The following is a 22665-nucleotide window of genomic DNA, read 5'->3' as shown; positions in this document are numbered from 1 at the left end:
TGATTTGCCTAGGATCACACTGCTAGAAAGTGTGAAGTGTTATGTGTCTGACGTTGGATTTGAATTTAGGTCCTCTTGGCTTCAGGGTTGGTTCTCTAACCAAAGATATCTAACTGCCCCCTGGACAAGTCATTTAACTACTATTTGTCTCAGTGTCTTCAAACTATAAAATGGTCATAATAATAACATTTCCTCCTGGGAATGTTATGAGTGGGAAATGAGGTAATTTTTGTAAAGTGCTGATCACAGCACCTGCACTATAACAGATGCTCAATAAGTATTGGTTTCTCTTCTTTCTATGTGTCTGTGGCCAGACCATCTTATCTCTTTGAACCTCATTTTTTTTTCACTGGTCAAACAGATAGCAATAATTATTTGAGTGTCAGTATTATATATTTTATAGCATCAATATTATGTTTAAAGAGCCTGCCTCAAGAAAGATTTGGGTTTAAGTTCAACTTCTAAAACATGTTAACTTTAGGAGTGGGAAAGCCATTTGCTTCTCTGTCCTTGGCCACTCCCAAGGGAGAAGGGGTAAATCTCCATTGATAGAAAGCATTTCCTCACTGGGAATTTCTTTCCATGATGAAATCACAGATTCAGATTTTAAAAAATCTTTATATTCACAACATCCTTATACTGTCATAAGAAAAACACAATGTAATAAAATTATTTGATGATCAATTCTGATGAACGTAACTCTTCCAACAATGAGATGATTGAGGCTAGTTCCAATGGTTTTCTGATGAAGAGAGCCATCTGCACCCAGAGAGAGGCTGGGGGGACCTGAGTGTGGATCACAACATAGCATTCTCACTCTTTTTGTTGTTGTTTGCTTCATTTTATTTTCTTTCTAATTTGTTTTTCCTTTTTGAGCTGATTTTTTTCTTGTGCAGCAAGATAATTGTATAAATATGTATGCAAAACAAGCTTTTAAAAAAAGAAAAAGAAAAATGCAATATAAAGTTTAAAGCACTGTAGAAATGTTATTAGAACTAAAGAAGGAATAGATTGATTAGTCACATTCTTTTTTTTTTTTTTTGATTTTTGAAAACATTTTATTATAGCTTTTTATTTACAAGATATATGCATGGGTAATTTTTCATCATTGACCCTTGCAAAACCTTCTGTTCCAACTTTTCCCCTCCTTCCCCCACCCCCTCCTTCAGATGGCAGGTAGACCAATATATGTTGTATATGTTAAATACAATATATGTGTACATATCCATACAATTATTTTGCTGCACAAGAAGAATCAAACTTTGAAGTAATGTGCAATTAACCTGTGAAGGAAATAAAAAAATGCAGGTGGACAAAATTAGAGGGAGTGGAAATGCTTTGTAGTGGTTCACACTCATTTCCCAGAGTTCTTTCGCTAGGTATAGCTGGTTCAGTTAATTACTGCTCTATTGTAACTGATTTGGTTCATCTCATTGTTGAAGAAAGCCACATCTATCAGAATTGATCATCATACAGTATTGTTGTTGAAGTATATAATGATCTCCTGATCTTTTAGAGTCACATTTTTAAGCCAAGGTGACCTCATATGACTTCACCACACACACACACACACACACACAAAAAAAAAAAAAAAAAAACCAACACAGTCTGTTTTCCTTACCCATGTCCCAGAAGAACCAACACTTAGCAACAACCTTAGCATTAGTGCCACAAAATCAGATTAGAGTTAGTGTGATAAGGAATAGAGTGGTCCAAGACAACAGGATTGTTCATTGATTTATGGCAGCAGTTTAGGATCACGGATTTAGAAAAGGAAGGAATCCTAGGCCGGGGGTCTCATTTTACAGAGAAGTTTACTTACTAATAGCTAATGGAAATGGCTTATCCAAGGGAACACAGGTAGTAAGTGACCAAGGCAGTATTTAGGCCCAAATGCTCTAATTACAACTTTTTGCTTTTCCTATTTTAATAGACTGGGGTGTCAGAAGGTTATTTTTGTGTGAGATGTCCCCTATATCTTAAGATGCTTTGAGAACTGTGAGGAAACTGAATCCAGGAAGGATTAACATAACTTGCTCCAGTTCACAAGTATAGTAGTAGAGATGTCACTCCAAACCATGATTATTTGGAATTAGATCCAGGGTTCTTCTTATCATATCACACTGCTATTGTCATTAAATAAAATTTAATGTGTTCCATTATTTTCTAGATATGAACCACAGCAATATTATTATGCCTTTTCTATATTAATTTCTATGTCTGAGTCCAAGTTACTTTTATCTGTCCCTTAATTGCTGCTACTTCATTTTTAAGGTCCTCATTACCTCTGGTGGGGACTATTAAAAATAGCCTATTGACCAACCTTTTTGATTTTTTCTTCAATCCATCTTTCAGAGAGCTGCCAAAAGAATGTTCCTGATGCACAGCTCTGACAATTATCACTCTCCTGCTCAAAACCTTCTACAGTTCCTCTTGTCCTTTGGAATGGGTCTTCCTGACTCAGAGGCCAGGTCACTGTCCACTATCCTACTCTGTCATCTATAATAAGGGATAACATGCGCTATTAATCTCACATAGATGTGCAGATTAAGTGAGATAGATTATATAAAGCAGTTTGCAAATTTTACAGGACTATGTTATGGTCAGGCATAAGACTAAACTCTTCTAGTTGATCATAGGATAAAACTGGAAATGACATCATTAAACTCCAGTTTCTTAGTCTGACTGGCATTACACACTCTCCCCTTCACAGATTCTCTTTTCCAGCTAAATTAAACTCTTCATTTCCAGTCTCATTCCAATTTCTACTGCTTCCATGCATTTGCAGAGACCTAGAAAATACTTGATCAGGCAGGTGTTGGTTAGAGTAGTGGTTCTGGAGTCAGAAAGGCTCACCATCCTGAGTTCAAATTCAGGGTCGGACACTTTATGGTTGTATCATCTTACTCATGTCACTTAACCCTATTTACCTGAGTTTCCTCATCTGTAAAATGATCTGGAAAAGGAAAGGGTAAACATTCCAGTATCTTTGCCAACAAAATCCTAAATGGGGGCATGAAGAGTTGGACAAGACTGAACAATAACAACAACAGGAAGATACTCTCTCCATAGTCTGCCTATTGAATTCCTTCTCCTTAAAGGTTTAACCTCAATGCTCCTTCCTCCATTCTACTTATTCAAGTTAACACATTTTTTTCGAGTGCCTAATAAAACAGAAACTATGCTAGGTAGTAGAGATATATACACACACATATATGTATATATATATATATGTGTCTATATGTCTATATATACACATAAACATATATATGTGTGTATGCAATACATAATACAATGTATTTTATATATATATATGTATATATATATATATATATACATATATATATATATGTATATCACACTTTAAAAGAATCTCTGCTCTTCAAAAGATTGCATTCTATTGGGAATGGAGTTGATACTCTCCATGAAGTTTTCTATGATCTTTCCCAGACAAAAGCGTTTTCTTTCTTTTCTGATTTTCTCAGATTATTTTGTTGGCTCTCTCCTTTCCTATGATTACATTCTGACTTGAATTACATTTGTTTGTGAATAATTCATATATCCACTATTAGGTGATAAATTCCATGAAGTCGGGATTTGTATCATTTTTCATGTTTGTATTTCCTTCAGAGCCAAATTCAAGGCCTAGTGCATGATGTTATTGTAAGATCATAGACTTAGAACTGGAGGGGAAAGTAAGGTTTATTGATTTCATTGTTTTCATTTAACAGATAAAGAAACCAAGGCGAGGTAAAAATGTTAAGTAACTTATCCAATATAACACAAGTAGTAAGTTTAAAATATTTATTTTATTGAAACGAAATGTATATGTTTGGGAGGTGGTCTCATGCTTGAAGACCAGTGGGGCAAGATTTGGTGCCTGGGTGATACATTAATGCTGCCCCATTGACTTAAAATAATGTATATTCTTCAATGTATCATTAACTCCCAGGTGATACGTGGGCACTAGAAACTAAAAAAGCCAATGTTGCTCTTATTTGAATTACCCATTTATTTGGCAGAATGGTGACTTGTAGTTTCATTTACAGTTTTCCAAGGTCCTTGTTACTTTATATTTAAATATGTATCACTATAATCTACACAGTTAACAATCAGGTAAAACAATTCTGCTGTATTTCTTAATACAGAAAGTATTTTACTAATGCCCATTGAAGGACAATCTGAGAACCAATCAGATAGTGGATAATTAGAGAGGAAATATGTGTTCTTACTCTCCTTCTCCCCAACTTCATCAGTTATGAGTATTGCAAAACATATGTAGGTTAATGACATTGGTTATGGACTTGGAGTTAGGAGATTGAGGTTATAATCTCAGCTCTCTCTCTCTCTTTTACTAGCTATTTGACCATAAACAAATCACTTCTATTGTGCAGGTGTTTGTGGTAGTATAGAGAGGACTGACCGTTGAGTCAGACAACTTGGGCTGAAATTCAGCTTCTCATGTTTACTACTTGTAAGGACCTTGAACAAATCATTTAATAGCTCTGTGCCTCAGTTTCCTCATTTGTAAAATTGGGGGTTCAAATGATGACCTTTGAGTCCTTTATAACTTGTAATCTATGATCTTATGATCTTAAATTTTTCTCTAGGTCTCAGTTTTCTCCTCTGTAAAATAAGATCATAATATGTCATCTCTAAAGCTTTTTTAGTTTGAGTAATATTTGACTGTAAACTCTAACAAATTTAAAAAACCTTCATTCTTTCAAAATAGGTATTTCAAGTTTCTGTTTAAATTTTATAGTTTTGAATTTTTGACTAAAGATAATTAATTGCTATTATTTATTACTGATGATAATAGTTAATATGGATATATGCATACATATATATGTCTGCTTGTCTATCTATCTATCAAAAAGAGAGTACTCACTAGGAGCCAGGCACTTTTCTAAGTGCTTTACAATTTTATCATTTTATTATCATAACAGCACTGAAAATAGGTGCTGTTATAATGAACATTTTATAAATAAATGAAGAAACTGAGACAAAAAGAAGTTAAATGACAGAGCTGGTAGGTATCTATGGTGACATTTGAACTCATCATCCTGACTAGAAGTCTAGTATTCTATCAGCTGAATCACCTAGATTATGATATGATGATTATGATGTTAACAATTTTCATCCAACTCCTTCATCATACAAATGAGGACCATAAGACATGACCAGGGTCTAAAACTGAAAAGATCCTCAGAAGTCTAATCCAACCCTTTCATTTTATAGATGAGGAAAATGATGGTTAGAGAAATTCACTGACTTACTCAATGTAAAAAAAGATAGTGAATACCAAAGGTAGGATTTGAACCTAGGTCCTGTGGCTACAAAGGCTGCATTCTTTCCACTCTACAATGCAATTAAGTTTTCTGATTTCACACCCAACATTCTCTGTGTACTGTATCATACTTTAAAATTCTGTAGAACTTTAAAAATAAGATCCATTTTTTTTTTTTGCTTAAGCAATTGGGATTAAGTGATTTGCCCAGTGTCACACAGCTAGAAAGTATTAAGTGTCTGAGGTCCGATTTGAAATCAGATCCTCCTGATTTCAGGACCAGTGCTCTATCCACTGTGCTATCTAGCTGCCCCATAAGTCCATTATTTCTATTGATCCTCACATAGCCCTAGGTAGGGCAGATATTATGATCCCCTATTCTAAATACCAAGAAATGCAGGGACTCCAGTGGGGTGACATCATGATCCCAGAACTAATAAATGGCAGAGCCAGGATTAGAATTTTGTTCTTCTGCAACCAAAGTCAGTTCATTTTCTACTATACCATGTTTTCTGACATGTATTACTCTGGTGGAATTCTAATTCCTCAGGATTTTGTCAGAAGTGCTAGGAAGGTCCCTGATTCCCCAAGACTATCCCCTGCCCACTGGCTGGTGCCTGAAAATTCCATTGTTAGGGTCTTAATACCTTTCTCTCTCTTCATATTCAAATACCAGAGGGAAAGGAGGGTTAATATTTTGAGGTTTATCATTTATACAAATGTAAAAATAATTTTAGGGATTAGATTAAATGGCTTCTAAGATCTTTTCTTGCTCTAAATGTGAAATCATATATGAGAGAGGAGTAAAGTGGGCAACATCCCATATGTGGGTTGGTGAACCATAGAATGGGGAGAGTGGGGCAGACAGATACAAACTGACTTCTATAGGCCTATAGGGCTTGTCTATAGGGATCATGAAAAAAAAAATCCTCTGCTTTTGATTAAAAATAAGTCCTGATGAGGGAACAATTTCCATTATAAAAGGAAGCTAGAATATCCATTCTATCTGTGTCATAAGGTAGTGGAAGGAAGTCAGCAAAAAGAAATGCTTTAAGTAGAAAATCAATGACTAGAATCCACTTGTGGATCTGACCTTGAGAAAGGTCTAAATGGTAATCTATGGGACATTGCTTCCTCCCTTTTTCCTCTTTTCTGACACTTTCAGAGTTCATGGTCTTAGATTCCTTTCTATCAACTAATGTCAAGGCCAAGGGTCAAGTCCATGTTATCCACACGCCTTTGAGGCTCTGGGAATGTTAGCAATTGTATCAAATGGAACCATGAATGGAATAATTAGAAAAAAATTCATATCATTTGATCAAACTCTGTTTTTTTTTTCCATATGAAGAAATTGTAACCAGAGAGGGAATGGAATTGCCCCAGTTAATATTAGTAGAAAAGTAGCAAAGCTAAGGTTCAAACCAAGGCTTCTAACTCCAAATCCACTATTCTTTCCACCACACTAAGAAATATACAACAAAAATAAATTTTAAAAAATTTCAATAATTGTGATTTGTATCAGAACACAATAGGGTCAGACATGTTTGGGTCACCAAAAAAATGCTGATTGGCTCCATGGTAATTATACTTATTTCATGACTTATTACAGCTACAGTTTCACTTGCCCTTGTGATCCCTCAAAACAATATAGATCCCAGTTCCATATGGGATTTTCTCATTAAGGAGTGGTTTGCCATTTCTTCTCCAGATCATTTTACAGACGAGGAACTGAATGACATGCTGAGAATCACACAGCTAGTGAAGGTCTGAGACTGGATTTCATTTCATGAAGATTAGTCTCCCTGACTTCAGGCCTGGTGCTCTAACCACTGTGCCACCTAACTGCCTATTAAATTAATATATGACCTTGGTCAACTCCCTTTCATTCTTGGTTGTGGCCAAAATTAAAAAAAAAAAGTTGGGTCCTCATTTCTGGAAAGTAGCTTCTCTGCACTTAGCAGGTCTAATCTTCAGATGAAAGACTTGTGGTCTGCCACTGAACCTATCCTGGTAAACATTCCAGCCCTTTTAGGGCCTGCCACAGTGAACATTCTGCTGCAATGGAGACGCCAGCATCACCTCAATGCCATGGTATCCTCCAAGAGGACATTAGGAAAGGAAATTCATAATAGTGACTTTAGAGATTTAAAATTTAAATCTAATAGAACAACTAATTACTGTCTTGATTATAGATCTTGGAAATTCCTCATTTAAAACCTATAAATGTCATTTATGGAATAGGATTTCCAATGGTTTCTTTGGAAATGTTGGGAAGACCATAAATTTGAATGACTTAGGGAAATTTTGATTTTACTTTAATTTGAGGTTTCACATAAAACATTCTAGTACTGCAATCTTAAAGAGCTTCTTTTTAAACTGTTGATCAAAGTCACCAGAGGGTGCATCCATTGGCTCTACTGTCAAATAAGGGTAAGCAAACCACATATGTCTTCTTGGTGAATTAAATTAGCAGGAGGGAGCATCTCTTTAGGAATATAGCTAAGTCTAGAAAATACACTACCAGATGGATTCTTTTCCTTTCAATATGGCCCCCTACCTTGGAAACGTTCTTTGGGGAAAGCAGTTTCTATTTTTAAATGATTTGAGCTCATGTATTTTTGGATTCTGCTTTTAAGTGTGAGTTCCTGGACAGCTGACCAGGAAAAACTACTTAGGACATTTCCAGTGGCATTTGGAAAGTCACAGCAATGACTCTTAATACAACTCTAATAGCTCACAAAGACAAAATGATTTGGAAAGAGACAGCTACTTTAATAGCTACAAATTCTACAGTATTTTAAGGTAACACATAAAGCTTCATGCTATTGCAGCAGCATTTTGAGCTAGTAACAAAAATATAAGTATCCTGTAATTAGTAATAACAAATGGATACTATCCACATTTTTCAGATCAGAAAACTGAGGCCCTGAGAAAAGTAGTGACTTACTATAATAAATGTCAAGTGTAGGATTCAAGTTCATCTCTTCTGAGTCCAAGTTCAGTGTTCTTGGATATCTCTATTTAGACAATCACTTATAGACATCTGGGACAAAATGAATCAATGTACAAATATTTATATAAAATACCTGATGAGAAGCATCATAGTAGACTGGAAATAGAGCTATATAGAAGACCCTGTGTTGGAGTTTTAGTTCAGCCACTTAGTAGCAGAGTAACTGAAAAAGTTAAATTCACTTCTCTAAATCTTGATTTTCTCATATTCAAATGGGGATACTAATTTCTGCACTAGATATCTCACAGGGTAGAGGACAGCAAATCATAAACCTTAAATGTTTTATAATAATGTGTTGATAAAGTCATAGGATCATGAATTCACAGGACTGTAGGTATCATAGTTCTAGAAAAGGGCCCTCTAGTTCAACTCCCCCATTTTATTGATTAGGTTACTGAGACCTGTAGAGGTTAAGTGATTTGTGAAAACCCCAGAAGTAATAATTTTGAAAGATAATCCATGAACTGAAATCTGACTGTGAATCTAGTTCTGCCATGTACTAACTACCTCTTTTTAATTGAATAGGAAACTGAAACCCTGAATGAAAGGGAATTGATCAATACAAAATTGATGAATTAAATTAAATTAATAGGCAATTAAGTGGCACAGTGGATGGAGCACCATATCTGGAGTCAGGAAGACTCATCTTTGTGAGTCAATATCCAGTCTTGAATACTTACTTGACCAAATCATTTAACCCTATTTGTCTCAACAATTTCTAATAATGAGCTGGAGAGGAAATGGCAGACCACTCTTTGTTATGAAAAGTCCCAGACAGGAGGTGGAGCCCAGATGGTGGAGTAAAGGCAGGCCCAACTTCTCCCTAAAACCACTCCAAATTCCTTTAAATAATGGCTCTAAACAAATTTAGAGCATCAAAACACCCACAAAGATGGAGTAGAACATTTTCCAGCCATAAGTAACTTAGAAGGTCAGCAGAAATGGTCTATGTCAAGACAAAGCTTTTACAGTGGAGGGGAATGGAAAAGGAGAAGGTAAGTGAATTCTCATCAGAATTGGCACAAAGAGGAAATAACATAACATACTCAATAGGGATACAGAAATCTTGTCCCCTGCAGGAAAATAGGAAGGAAATGATATATTGGAAGGGGGGGGAGGATGATAAAAGAGAGGTCATATTAAGTAGGGACAGAGTGAAAGGAGAGAGAGAATAAATGGGGGGGAATACGGTTAGCAATAGTAGTTATAAAATTTTTTGAAGCAAGTTTCTCTAATAATAATTAAAAGATATGTCTTCCTTGGACTATATATTATTCTTGTATATCTTTTGACCTAACAATACCATGCTAGCATGAATACCAAAAGAGATTTTCAAAAAAGGAGGAAAATTATCTATAGTACAAATAATATTCATAGCTGCTTTCTTCTCAGGGCAAAAAAATGAAAATTGAGGGTATGCCCACCAAATGGCTCAATAAACTGTGGCATATATTTATGACTGAATATTATTGCTCTATGGGAAATGATGAGCAGGAAACTAAAAAAAAAACAATCCGGGAAAGTCCTTCATGAACTCAAGCAAAGTGAAATGTACTGTATACAAAGGAATAGCAATGTTGGGGGATGACTTTGCTATTCTCACTAGTACAATCAGCTGTGACTATTCTGAAGGACTTAAGATGAAAATTCCTATCCTTACCCAGACAAGGAACTGATGGTGTCTGAATACAGATTGAAGCATTCGCTCTTTCTTTTTAAATTTTCTTGAGGGTTTTTATTTTCATTAGAGTGGTAGATCTATGTTTTCTTTCACAATTTAACATTTAAGGAAATGTTTTTGCATAATTTCACATGTGGTTTCTTAATTGTGCGTGGGGATAAGGAAGAGGACCTAGAACTCCAAAACCTTAAAAATAAATGTAAATTTTTTTGTTTGGATAGTAATTGAGGAAAATATTAAATAAAAAAGTAGATCCCAGACAGGGAGCACAAAGACTTGGGTATGACTGAATAACAAGTTTTGAACGCAAATCTTCTGCCTCTCAGTCTTTGATTTTTTTCTTACATCATGGCTACAATTTCTGTTTAGTATAACTATAAACCTTTAAGTCCTCAGGTATTTTTATCTTTTGTAAAGCTTTAAGCATCATAGAAATGTAAACTCTTAGCATAATTAAGCATTGAGAGGGCACAATTTCCAGGACAGAAAAGTGAAATTGAAGGACTTTAATTCCATAGACCCAATAATTCTAGTGTGTATGGGGGCGTAAGAGGGTGGTAGTGGGGAGCAGTATATTTCATGCCATTCCTGTGTGCTTTCAGGTAAGGCTATCCATTCACCAGGTGATAGGAGTGATAGGAAGGACACATTTTCCAATGGCCATGATATCACAGAACAAGCAGTCTCAGGAGAAATGGGATTCCATCAGTTCCTTCCACATTGTTCTACTCACCAGCCTCCGGATGTCACGTTCACATTCCCATTTGATCTTGGAGATGGCTTCCTGGTGAGACTGATGCTCACTCCGTAGGTCCCCAGCCTTGATTTTGTCAGCCTGGATCATATTATTCAGTGCCTCATCCACCTGCTTTTTGGCTGACTTAAGGTCAGTGATCTCCTGGAGAAGTTTGAGGCGTTCTGAGTCAAAGAGTTTCCGGGCCTCCTCACGGGCCTCAATGGTCAATGCTGTCCTTACTTTGTCACTACTGCCATCCCGGAGGGCAAACAGGGCTGACTTGAGCCTCTGGATCTCCCCGTCACGTACTTTGACCGTCCGTGCCATTTCCTGTTCATGCTGCTTGATCAGGTTCTCTCGGACGGCTTGCAGTTCCTTCATTTTTTCCTCATGGAGTTTGGCCTTAAGCTCTGTGACCAAGACTGTATGTTTGCGTTGCTCTAGTTCACGGATTCGTTTGGTTTCTTGGGTTTTTTCTCTTTCGAGTTTTGACACCTAGAGCACAAAAAGAAATAAAAAATATAAGAGAAGATACATTCATAGTATACTTTTAAGGTGTGCAAGATTTTTCTCATAAACTTTATCTTATCTGATTTTCACAGCAACCCATGAGACTAGCTCTATTATGATCCTCATTTTAGAGATAAGGAAACTGAAGCTCTTAGTGTCTGAGGCTGCTACTGAATCCATCTTCTCCCCTCAACTGACTTCTTATTTCACCCCCTCTCCTGGCCTCAGATTAAGAATTCATTCATTTAGAGATCCTTCCCTCTCCCTTGACTTCCTCATCACTTGCCCTTCTCCCCAATGCCAGGCCACCTAGAACTTATAAGGGCTACTTGACTATTTACATGGTTAGGATAAGATAGGTATCACCCCACAAAAAGAGAAGTCCATTGGACTTACCAGTTGTCCCACTTCTGCCCCCTATTGTTCTTCAAGGGGTAGATCCTACCAATTACCTCGCATCTATGCCCTGTGATCTGACTTACTGATATGACTTTAGGTCTCCCACAAGTTGCCGGCAAACTCTTAGGATATCTAGGCCCTTTTGTTCATCAAATAACTAGACTTTCTTGTATATATATTGACTACTCCAGTTAAAGTATGAACAACTTGACAGAAAGGACTGTCATGCTTTTTCTGTTTGCATCCACAGGGTTTAGCACAATTCTTAGTATCCTTCCTTCCTTCCTTCCTTCTCTTCCTTCCTTCCTTCCTTCCTTCCTTCCTTCCTTCCTTCCTTCCTTCCTTCCTTCCTTCCTTCCTTCTCTTCCTTCCTTCCTTCCTTCCTTCCTTCCTTCCTTCCTTCCTTCCTTCCTTCCTTCCTTCCTTCCTTCCTTCCTTCCTTCCTTCCTTCCTTCCTTCCTTCCTTCTCTTCCCTTCCTTCCTTCCTTCCTTCTCTTCCCTTCCCTTTCCTTCCTTCCTTCCTTCCTTCCTTCCTTCCTTCCTTCCTTCCTTCCTTCCTTCCTTCCTTCCTTCCTTCCTTCCGTCCTTCCTTCCTTCCTTTTCTCCTTCCTTTCTCCCTCTGTTCTTTCTCTCCTCTTTCTCCTTTTCTATCCTTTTCATTCATTTTAAGCTTATCTGCTTTCCACTTCAGTACATTTGGCAATAAATACTAAGGACAACACAAAAAGCTTTTTAAAGAACTGTGTTAGGGACAAAAGGTAGATCAAATAACTAATTTAATCACAGCTTGGGGTAGAAAGAAAAATTATAAGAACTGACTGAGAGGGAGAAGTATTATTCAACTTTTATTTTGTTACTGTTATTTCTTAAACCCAAATATAATGTCTGTGGGTTGAGAAGAATAGAAAAAAAATAATTAACAGAGTTGAAAGTCCAAAAGTTGGAAAGGATTAAAGACAGTGATTTATCTGTTCTCAATGAGTTCAACTCATCATTACCAGAAAAACTATGTCCCAAAATGCCAGAAGAATTTGTGGGTGTGATTTTCTGAGACTCATTTATTTTTGAAAGCTCTTTTAAAACAAATGGCCTCACAGGATTGAAGGTTATCATTTGCCTCAATTTTCATTAAAAGCCAATTAGGCTGACTCCCATTCCTGGAAAAATGGTAGAACATATGAGATGACTTGTGAATATTTTAAAAAAGGAAGTGCCCACTAAAATGCAACAGGGATTCATCAAGTATAGGCCATGGCAAATTAAATTAATTTCTTTTTCAACAAGGCTAATAGCTTGGTAGTTGAATGAAATGCTAGAGATCTAATGTGCCTGGCTTTCAACAAGATGTTTGATCAGCAAAGATATGCTTGCTGTGGTGATTAACATGGTGAAGAGATGGAATAGGTGAGAGTAAAGATAGACGGGTTTGGAACTCCTTGAATGACTAGACCCAAATACCAGTCACTTATGAAATATTGTGAACCTAGAGGCATGGCCCTCTAATTTTTCAGGTTATTAGGAAGCATAAAGAGTTATTTGAAAGAATGGATAAAGTGCTTTAAAAGGAAAACAAAAGACAAATGATATGGAAAAGCAGAAGAAAATTTTAAACTGAGGAAGTAGGGAGGTGGAAATAGTATAATACAGAGAATGAATGAAAGAAGGACCACTAAACAGTAAGATTTATCAATGATACCAATGAAGGTAGAACTTCAGGTTTCTCTTTTTCACAGATTACATGGGACAGGAAGACATCATAAGCATAGTGGATCATAAAAACCAAAAAAATCTCAACAAACCAGAACAATGAGTTAAAAGTACTAAGATAAAATATAAATCAGATAATGACAAAGTCCTATACAGTAATAAACACATTAAAGAAAGAAAAATGTAGTACTATGTGAGATAAGAGGGAGAATATTGTTATTGATCTATAAGAGTGGGAGATGGGAAGAGGGGGTGGGAAATCAGGATAAATTTCAGCATTCCCACAATGGTAAGGATCAGAGATAAGAGCTTCTTTAGAAAAAGCAGGGATTAAAAAAACAAAACAAAATATGATGATGGACATTTGGATGTCCTCTGAAGTACTTATCCTATTCAAGATATGACAAGCTTTGCTATTTGATATTCGATTTTTCCAATCTCTTTTGGAGCAAGCTTGCTAAAAACTGGGTGGCAACTGTTATCTCATGTTTTAGGAATAAGGGAAGGATGGGCATACCCCCATTTATCATACTGTTGTAGAGTGATAAGAGTAGAGTTAGAAAAAGACTCCAAATTCCAGAACTGCCAATTATTCCCTCAGTGACTATGGGCAAGATAATTTAGTTCTCTAGCCATCAATTTTCTTGGCTGTAAAAGGATGAAATTTAACTACATGATTTTTTAAATAGTTTTTATTTACCAGATATATGCATGGGTAATTTTACAGCATTGACAATTGCCAAACCTTTTGTTCTAATTTTTCCCTTCCTTCCCCCCTCCCACCAGATGGCAGGTTGACCAATACATGTTAAATATGTTAAAATATAAAATAAATACAATGTATGTATACATGTCCAAACCAACTACATGATTTTTAAAGTCTCTTCCAGATCTAGACTCTGCTCCCTCAACAATGAGCAAGTAAAAAAATTATTGGTGTATAAATAGTGGAGTTTAGAAGAGGACAGAACTTAGGTGTCATTCATTCCATTTTCCATAATTTTTCAGATGGTAAAATGGAGGCTCAGAGAAAGTCACATAATTAGTGCCAGAGTCCATAGTATCATAAAATCTCTATAATAGAAAGGGCCTCAGAGGGGACTTAGACCAATCTTATCACAAACCTCAGTTCTGAACCCCACATTTCTAGTTCTTTCTGCTATGCAATAGCTTTATATTGTTTTATTTTTAAAATGTAAATATATTAGGGCAGTTAGATGGGTCAGTGGATGGAGAACTGGCCCTGAAGTTAGGAGGACCTGAGCTCAAATCCAGTCTCACACATTCAATAGTTACTAGATTTGTGACCCTAGGTAAGTCACTTAACCTCAATTGCCTCAGCAAAAAAAAAAAATAAAATAAAATAAAATAAAATAAATAGATTTAGCTACATTGTTTTCTTGGTGTTTTAGTTGCCTATTCTGTGTATATTTTATGAAGTTTTCTTTTACAATTAAAAATAATTTTCCCTTCCTTCTCCCCTCCCTCCCTCCCTCCCCTTCTTTCCTTCCTTCCTTCCTTCCTTTCTTCCCTTCAACAGGTTCCTCTTAATATAGTAAAAGGCTCAGTAAATTTACAGTATGTATACATGGGTTTCAATTCCAGTTCTTTTCCGTGTGAGACTTTGGACCCCCAATATAGAATCCATGGACTTATATCTGAAAGGGACTTTAGAGACAATCTTTTTCAATGTTTTCATTTTTAGATGAAAAAATTGAGTGCTAGAGAGGTTAAATGGCTAATCTGAGGTTTTCTCAATTAGAAAACAGAAATAATAAAACTTATGCTGTCTGCATCACATTGTTATGAGGGATACAGTATAAATCTTAAAGAACTATATACATACTGTTCTGTAAGAAATGACCAGCAGGATGAATATAGAGAGGCTTGGAGAGACTTAGATGAATTGATGCTGAGTGAAATGAGCAGTACCAAGAGATCATTATATACTTCAATGGCAATATTATATGAGGATAAATTCTAATGGAAGTGGCTATCTTCAACAATGAGAGGATCCAATTCAGTTTCAATTGATCAGTTTTGAACAGAACCGGCTACACCTAGTGAAAGAACACTGAGAAATGGGTGTGGACTACAGTACAGGATTTGTACTCTTTCTGTTGTTATTTGCTTTCATTTTTGTTTTTCTTATCAGGTTATTTTTACCTTCTTTCCAAATATGATTTTTCTTGGGCAACAAGATAACTGTATAAATATGTATACATACATTGCATTTAACATATACTTTAATATGTTTAACATGTATGAGACTGCTTGCCATCTAGGGAGGGGGAGGAGGGAAGGAAGGGAAAAGTTGAAACCGAAGTGTTTGCAAGGGTTAGTGTTGAGAAATTACTTCTGCATATGTTCTGTCAATAAAAAGCTATAATAATAATAAAAAGGACCATATACATGTAGATAGTAGTAATAGCATTTGTAAGTATCTAGAATTTATATAGCATTTTGAAATTTACAATACATTTTACAATTGTCATCTTATTTTATGCACTTATTTATAACAACTGTGAGAAGAACGTGTTAATATTGTCTCCATTTAGCATATGAGGAAACTGAGGCAAAAAATAATTAAGTGACTTGCCTAAGGTTACACAGCTAAGTAAGAATTTGAGGTCAAATTTCAATTCATTTCCTGAGTATTACTTAACTGTAGATAGAAAGAGAATTAAGAAGAGAGGATGAGGAGGAAGAGTTGTTATATATAAATTTTTCAAGCAGAATTGAATCTGAGAGAGCATCCAGTCTATTCCATGAAGGGTTCATGGTATCATGGAAAGGCTTGATGACAAAAGACATGGGATTGAATTCCCTTTACTATAATGACAAATTTTGTGATAATAGACAAATCACTTCGTTTCTTGATTCCTTGCCTATAAAAGTAAGGTTGGAAATAGATGCAATATAATTATAGTAAGACAAGATGTTTATATATATGAATATATATACATATGTAATTTTCATATTATATACATATATATATATATATGTATATATATATATATATATACAGAGAGAGAGAGAGACAGACAGACAGACAGACAGACAGACAGGCAGACAGGCAGAAAGACAGGACAGAGAGAGAAAAAGAGTGAGACAGAGACAGAGATTGATAGAGAGAGAAAGACAGAAAAACAGAGACATAAAGAGGAAAGAGAGAAACAAAGAGAAAGAAAAAGAGAGAAAGGACAGAGAGAATGAGATTGAAAGAGACATACACACAAATACAGAGGCAGAGACAAAGAGAAACAGAAAAAGACAGAAACAAAAGGAAACAGAAATGGAGAGAGTGAAGAAAAACAGAGAAACAAAGAGAGAAATAGAGAAAAAAGAGACATATACAGAGACACACTGAGAAATAGAGACAGAGAGACAAAGAGAAACAAAGAGAGAAAAGAAAGAGAGAAACATACAGAAGCAGACAGGGAAGACAAAGAGAGAGATTGAGAGAAAATTAACACACATACAGAGACACAAAGAGAGGCAGAGAGACAGAAACAGACAAAGAGGAGAGAGAGAGAGAGAGAGAGAGAGAGAGAGAGAGAGAGAGAGAGAGAGAGAGAGAGAGAGAGAGAGAGAGAGATGGAGAGAGAGAGAGAGAGAGAGAGAGAGAGAGAGAGAGAGAGAGAGAGAGAGAGAGAGATGGAGAGAGAGAGAGAGAGAGAGAGAGAGAGAGAGAGATGGAGAGAGAGAGAGAGAGAGAGAGAGAGAGAGAGAGAGAGAGAGAGAGAGAGATGGAGAGACAGACAGACAGAAAGACAAAGAGATTGAGAGAGAGAAGATTCACACACATACAGAGACACAAAGAGTGACACAGAGAAGGACAGAGGAATAGACAGAGAGAATCTAATTATGTGTAAACCAAGGCCTAAAAAGCCTAGAGTTGACATAGGCATTTGGCTAGTTAAAATCAGTTTTCTTCTCATGATACCATAACTACTAACAATCAGTGAATAAACCCAAGTGTCCTGGTTGACGATTCCCTTTTCTCCCCATCATGCCATGATGCTCCACCTGGAAAAGGCCCATGGTCATGTCTGATGCCAAGACCCTTTAAGAAGGGACAGGAACAATCTGATATCACTGTGAGTTAAAGCCCCTAGTGCTGCCTGGAATAAGGCCAATGGCCCCCAGATAACCATCTCACTCTCCTTTCCCACTCACCTTAGACTTCTCCTGGTGCAGTTCTATCTGAATGTCAGTGAGCTTGGTCCTGAGGTCTTCATTGGCAGCCTGAAGAGCCACAATCAGCGCCTCAGGCTTCTCGCCCTTACTCCGTCCTTTCTTGGACATTGTTCTTTGTGGAATTGAGTCTATGAGGGTTTGAATGCCTTTCAAATAGGTGCTGCCATTTCATTCATTAATTTAGTTATTGCCCCCCTCCCCCCCTCTAGTCCCAGTCTTCTCAGCACCTACAGTGTAGCATTCCTTGGCAAGGTGTCCTCATTAGCTGCTCTAGATGCCCTAGAAAAGAGAAGATGAGAGAAGACGCTTATTTACTTCATTTGAAAAATAACTGAGTTGTGTACAAGTAGGGGTGTGCTAGAGTCAGTTCCAACAGAGCCTATTGTTAAATTTTTAGTGTAAGCATTGACATCTTGGGAATCGGCAAACATTAAAAATTATTGTTGAATTATTTCAGCTGTGTCCTGATTCTTCACAACCCCATTTGGTGACTTTTTGATAAAGATACCAGAGCACTTTGCCATTTTCTTCTCCAGATTATTTTAAAGATGAGGAACTGAGGCAAACAGGGTTACATACCCTGCTCAGGGTAGCATGGCTAAGACATTTCTCAGGCCAGATTTGAACTCATGAAAATGAGTCTTTCTGATTTCAAGCTCACTGCTCTATCCAGTATACCACTAAGCTTAATGTGTACCTTTGTTGGTTGTCTAGACTTAAGAAAGTGGTGGAGAAAATATTAATGGTTCAAATTAAACTTAAAAGTATGCCCTGCATCCTTTTTTAAAGGAATGTGTATTTCCAGTATTCTGTTAAACATTTACCAGCGCATTCTTGCTACATATCATTCATGAAGTAATTTCTCAACACAAGATCATCTTATCTTAATGAAAAACAAAAGGAAAATCCAAACTTACAGAAGAGATAAATTAGTGAGTGGAAAGTAGGGTTAATAGCTGCAAATTCAATTTATTCAAACTATAAAAAAAAAAAAGATTATTTGACTTTCAAAATGAGCAGCAGGATATAGTGGAAAGTGCACTGAAATTGAATAGAGAAGACCTGACTTCAAAGTCTGATTCTAACTGTTTGATTAAGTAAATTTTTCTGAACCTCTATATCCTCATCTAGAGAATACAGAAATTTTTATTGCAGAAAACTAGTTATGGGATCATAGAATTAGAGGTAGAAGAGACTTTAAAGGTCAAGTACTAGTCATTTTATGGATGAGGAACTAAGATTCAATAAGGTAAAGGACCTGCAGAAGCTAACACAGGTAGTAAGGGACAGAGGAAAGACTTGAATTCGCATCTTTCTGACTTCAAATCCAGCAGTTTCTGTTATACCACTCTGAACTCTTATTTGCTTTGCAGAAATTGTCTGGGAAAGTGCTCTGTCAACTTCAAATAGCTATAGAACTGACAGCTATAATCACTCCCAGGTTCAAACATTAATGTTTTTTCGCACCTTATATGCACTCATCAGGGCCACTGTTGGTTGTAGTCACTAGTGCCTGTCTTCTAGCTCCATGCTGGATAGATTGGAACTACTTTTGTACAGAGAACTTGGGGACGGAAGGACATAAAAAGGGGGACTTCCACAGCTCTGAAGGAAAGAAAAATGCAATTTTTTAAAAAAAAATTTAGTGTAAGAAACAAACAAAGAGGTAGTCAAGTGGCACAGTGAATAGAGCACTGACTTTGAAGTAAGGAGGACAACACTTGTTATTATCTCTGTAACACAAGTTATTTAACTCTGATTTCCTTGCCAAAAAAAAAAAAAAAGTTCTAAAGTGCAAAATAGGTAGGGACTCTCTTGCAGAAAGTTTACAAAAGTCTTCACCTAAATTATTTAGAACTAGTCTCCAAGTGATGATGAAAATTTTCTTTAATATTCTGAAGTTTGCTAATATTTTTTCAAAAGAGAATCTTCTTGCAAATTTCTAGTCACTGCAACTGGAATTTGGGGCAGTTGAAAATGGGAGAGGAGGGGATTGATTTCAATTTGGATATTTTAATTGTTTAGAAATCATACAAAAAGAAAACAAAAGATTAGACTACTTGCAAAAACAGTTGCCATGGTTTTCTATAAAAAAAGCAAATATCTAAATTGTACTCTTTTTTCCATTTATTAAAAAAAAAAAAAGCAAAGTTGGCCCCTCCATGTGAGTTGTCACAATCTGGCAACTTATAAAAATAACTTATTTCCAAAGTTTTCATTCTATTTCAATTCAACACAAATTAAAAAAAAATGAAAATAAGAAACAGCAAGAACAACTTGAAATAATTATGCTTGAAATAGTTTAATATATTTTGTAGTATTTCTGTAAATTTATTATGACATTTATGGAAGGTTTTTCTTTCTAATTTTTGACAATTATTTTAACAACTCAGCTGATCCTGTTATTTCTTTGAAGCAGTCTGCTGAGGGTTCATATATATATATTTGAACTAGTCCTATCTTTATAACAACTACATTTCAACTTGGACTTTTATTCCATTATATATATAATTTATGATGAATTTTTTGAAATATGGACATTGGGGAAAAAACCTTTTTAAGGTCAGGGTCCCTATCTCATTTAAATTTTGGATCTTACTCAAAATAAGCACCATACTTTGTACACAATACCAACTTTACAAATATTTAAGTGAACTGAATTTAGATCTCAAAACTGAACACTGGACTCTGCACATTGTAGAGACATTGAAGGTTTTCTGAATTACACAGTAGTTGCTTATTGAATACTTATTTATTAAGACACTAGTGATATAGGGGAAAGAATAGTACCTTTAGAGTCAGGAGAGAAATAGATTTAAATTTGTCCTAAGACACCAGCTGTACTATCATAGGACAAATCAACTTAATCTCACTGATTCTGTTTCCTCACTTGTAAAATGAGACTAGTAGAACTTGTAATGCTTATTTTCTAGGGTTTTTATAAAAACAAAGGAGATAATGTCTCTATTTTCTAGACTTCATGTTTTATGTGTTTGCGATCTTTCTTAAGTTGAATTTATGACAGCATTGTATAACAGTTGAACTTACTTCACTATTCTTGGCCAGTTTATAACTCCACTAAATAAGATGCCATCTCTGGAGTCACCACCAGGCTGATAACTCAAATCTTGACTGATACTACCTTCTTCATCCACTTTTCCCCTCTGATCAAAGGTCTGGAGGATTTTGGATCTGCTGCTCTTCCTGATCTCAACTCCATTGAACAGCTGATACACTGGGTATCCCTTAGCCTTGCCCCCACTTGCCTTGACTCTTTTTGCATGTTGTTCCCCCCCAAACACACACACATTTGTTTATAAGCTCCTTAAAGTTAATGTTATCTCTCTTTATTAATTGCATTCCTAGCACTTAGCATAGTAGCTGGTGCACAGTAGGAGAACTTAATAAATGTTTATTGGATAGGAAAAGTATGCTGTTTGGAGGAAAAGACACTTATTTTGGAATCAGGGGACCTGAGTTTGAGTTCTGGCTCTGATATCTTTTTGTTAACTGTAGTTCATAAATAGTTCATAAATGTAGTTCATAAATAAATACTATAACTGTAGTAAAATCACTTAATCTCTCTAAGCTTCAATTTCTTCATTTTAATTAAATAGCATCTATTAAATTCTGACTATGTGCTAGATACTGAGGATATAAAGAGAAAATCAACCCCAGTGCTTAAGGAGCTTTTTTGAAGGAAAACAAAGGATTTGTATATGGAACAATACCATTCATTCATTCTTTTTTATGCCCTTTCATTTAATAAATATTAATCACAACATCTACTATGTTCCAGGCATTTTGAAAGACAGATATGAACACAGATATGTGATTTACATGGCTCTCATATAATTTATAATCTAGAAGAAGTAAGACAAGTCCATCATAAACTACAGATTAAAATTTAAATCAAAGGGAAAATAGAATTCAGCTTACAACAGGCAGACTCTGAGGAATCACCATTTCTAGGCAAAATAAGATAGAGAGCATAGAACTTTTGGTACCTCCAAGGAAGAGGTCCCTTGCTAAAACATCTTTTATTTTCACAATTCCCTTAAACTCATTAAACTTTAAGGGAATCCTAGATTGCTCAGAGGGGCCAGCAAATTGCTAGATCTTCATAAATATTTCAAGGATGCTCATACTTTGATGGGGCTGGAGGAAGGACATTGGTGGTGTAATGTGTATATGGCAGCAATGGGTTGCAGTGATTCTTTGTTCTAATTCTATTCCCTCACCACAGTATACCTCAATCTCAAGATAAACTGTGCTTGGTCACAGAATTGTCCAGCTTATAAAAGCTTCCAAATCATAATAACATAGATGTGGCTCAAATCTTAGAGCAGAGATTCATAATCCTTTTTGTTTCATAGACCCTTCTAGAAATTGGGTTAAGGCTTAAATGCATAAGATAAAATTTATAGGGTTTCCAAGGAAATAAACCATATTAAAATACAATTATCAAACTGTTAAAAAGAATAAATTCACAAAGCCCAAGTTAAGAACCTTTGGCAAAGCAGGCCATTTCCTTTATTCTTTTATCTTTAGATATGAGTACTTTTACATTGTAAGGTGAGAATCTTCTCTATCATATTTTTGTATGAATGCTACTTAATATAATATTACTGAGGATACTATATTTTAGTTGCTCAAGGAGCCAGAATTTGATCAGTGTGGGTGCCCTCTCCAATGTTTCAGATTGCAACCCCCCCAACACTCCCTTTAGTACACCTACATTTAAATATTTTTAGTGAGTTACTGTAGCTGAAAAAAAATCATCACCCTATGGTTACCCTGGTGATCATCATCTCTGTACTTATCTAGGCTGATCCTCAAACAATACATATGTAATTCATTGTTAAACTCACACTTTAACATTAAATACTATTAATAGTTTGAGCATTCTTCTTGTTCTTGGCTAAGCTCATTTAACAGGTAGAGGTGTGACAAGTAAGCAAAATTTGATCAAATAGTTCCCATTATTTCCATATATGAAACTGACATTCCATATAATCTGTTCTTGCAGCTGCCCAAATACATGTGCCAACTGGATTGCAGCCTTTGGCATGATTTGGGTACAATTAGGGGGGAGCTGCACAAAATTACTCTGGCTTATGCCTACTCTCAGA

The 22665-nt window shown here is 35.9% G+C and overlaps 1 protein-coding gene across 7 annotated transcripts in view; it reads right to left on the bottom strand.

Moving 5' to 3' along the window:
- JAKMIP2 (janus kinase and microtubule interacting protein 2) overlaps positions 1-22665 on the bottom strand; it is a 237338-nt gene that overhangs the window by 84805 nt on the left and 129868 nt on the right. For 6 of the 7 annotated variants that reach the window (XM_074292119.1, XM_074292118.1, XM_074292117.1 and 3 more), the window contains 2 exons: positions 17513-17812; positions 10715-11212 (listed from right to left, as the gene is read on the bottom strand). In XM_074292119.1, coding sequence (XP_074148220.1) covers positions 10715-11212; positions 17513-17641 — 627 coding nt within the window. In that variant the 5' untranslated portion in view covers positions 17642-17812. Of the gene's footprint in view, positions 1-10714; positions 11213-17512; positions 17813-19000; positions 19139-22665 lie in introns of all 7 variants that reach the window. The other variant, XM_074292114.1, reaches the window with a different exon arrangement.

The sequence above is a fragment of the Sminthopsis crassicaudata genome, chromosome 2 (genome assembly GCF_048593235.1).
Source record: "Sminthopsis crassicaudata isolate SCR6 chromosome 2, ASM4859323v1, whole genome shotgun sequence".
In the NCBI taxonomy this organism is placed as follows: Eukaryota; Metazoa; Chordata; class Mammalia; order Dasyuromorphia; family Dasyuridae; genus Sminthopsis; species Sminthopsis crassicaudata.
Note: the sequence above shows the minus strand (reverse complement) of the source record. Positions and strands in the feature narration are given on the sequence as shown.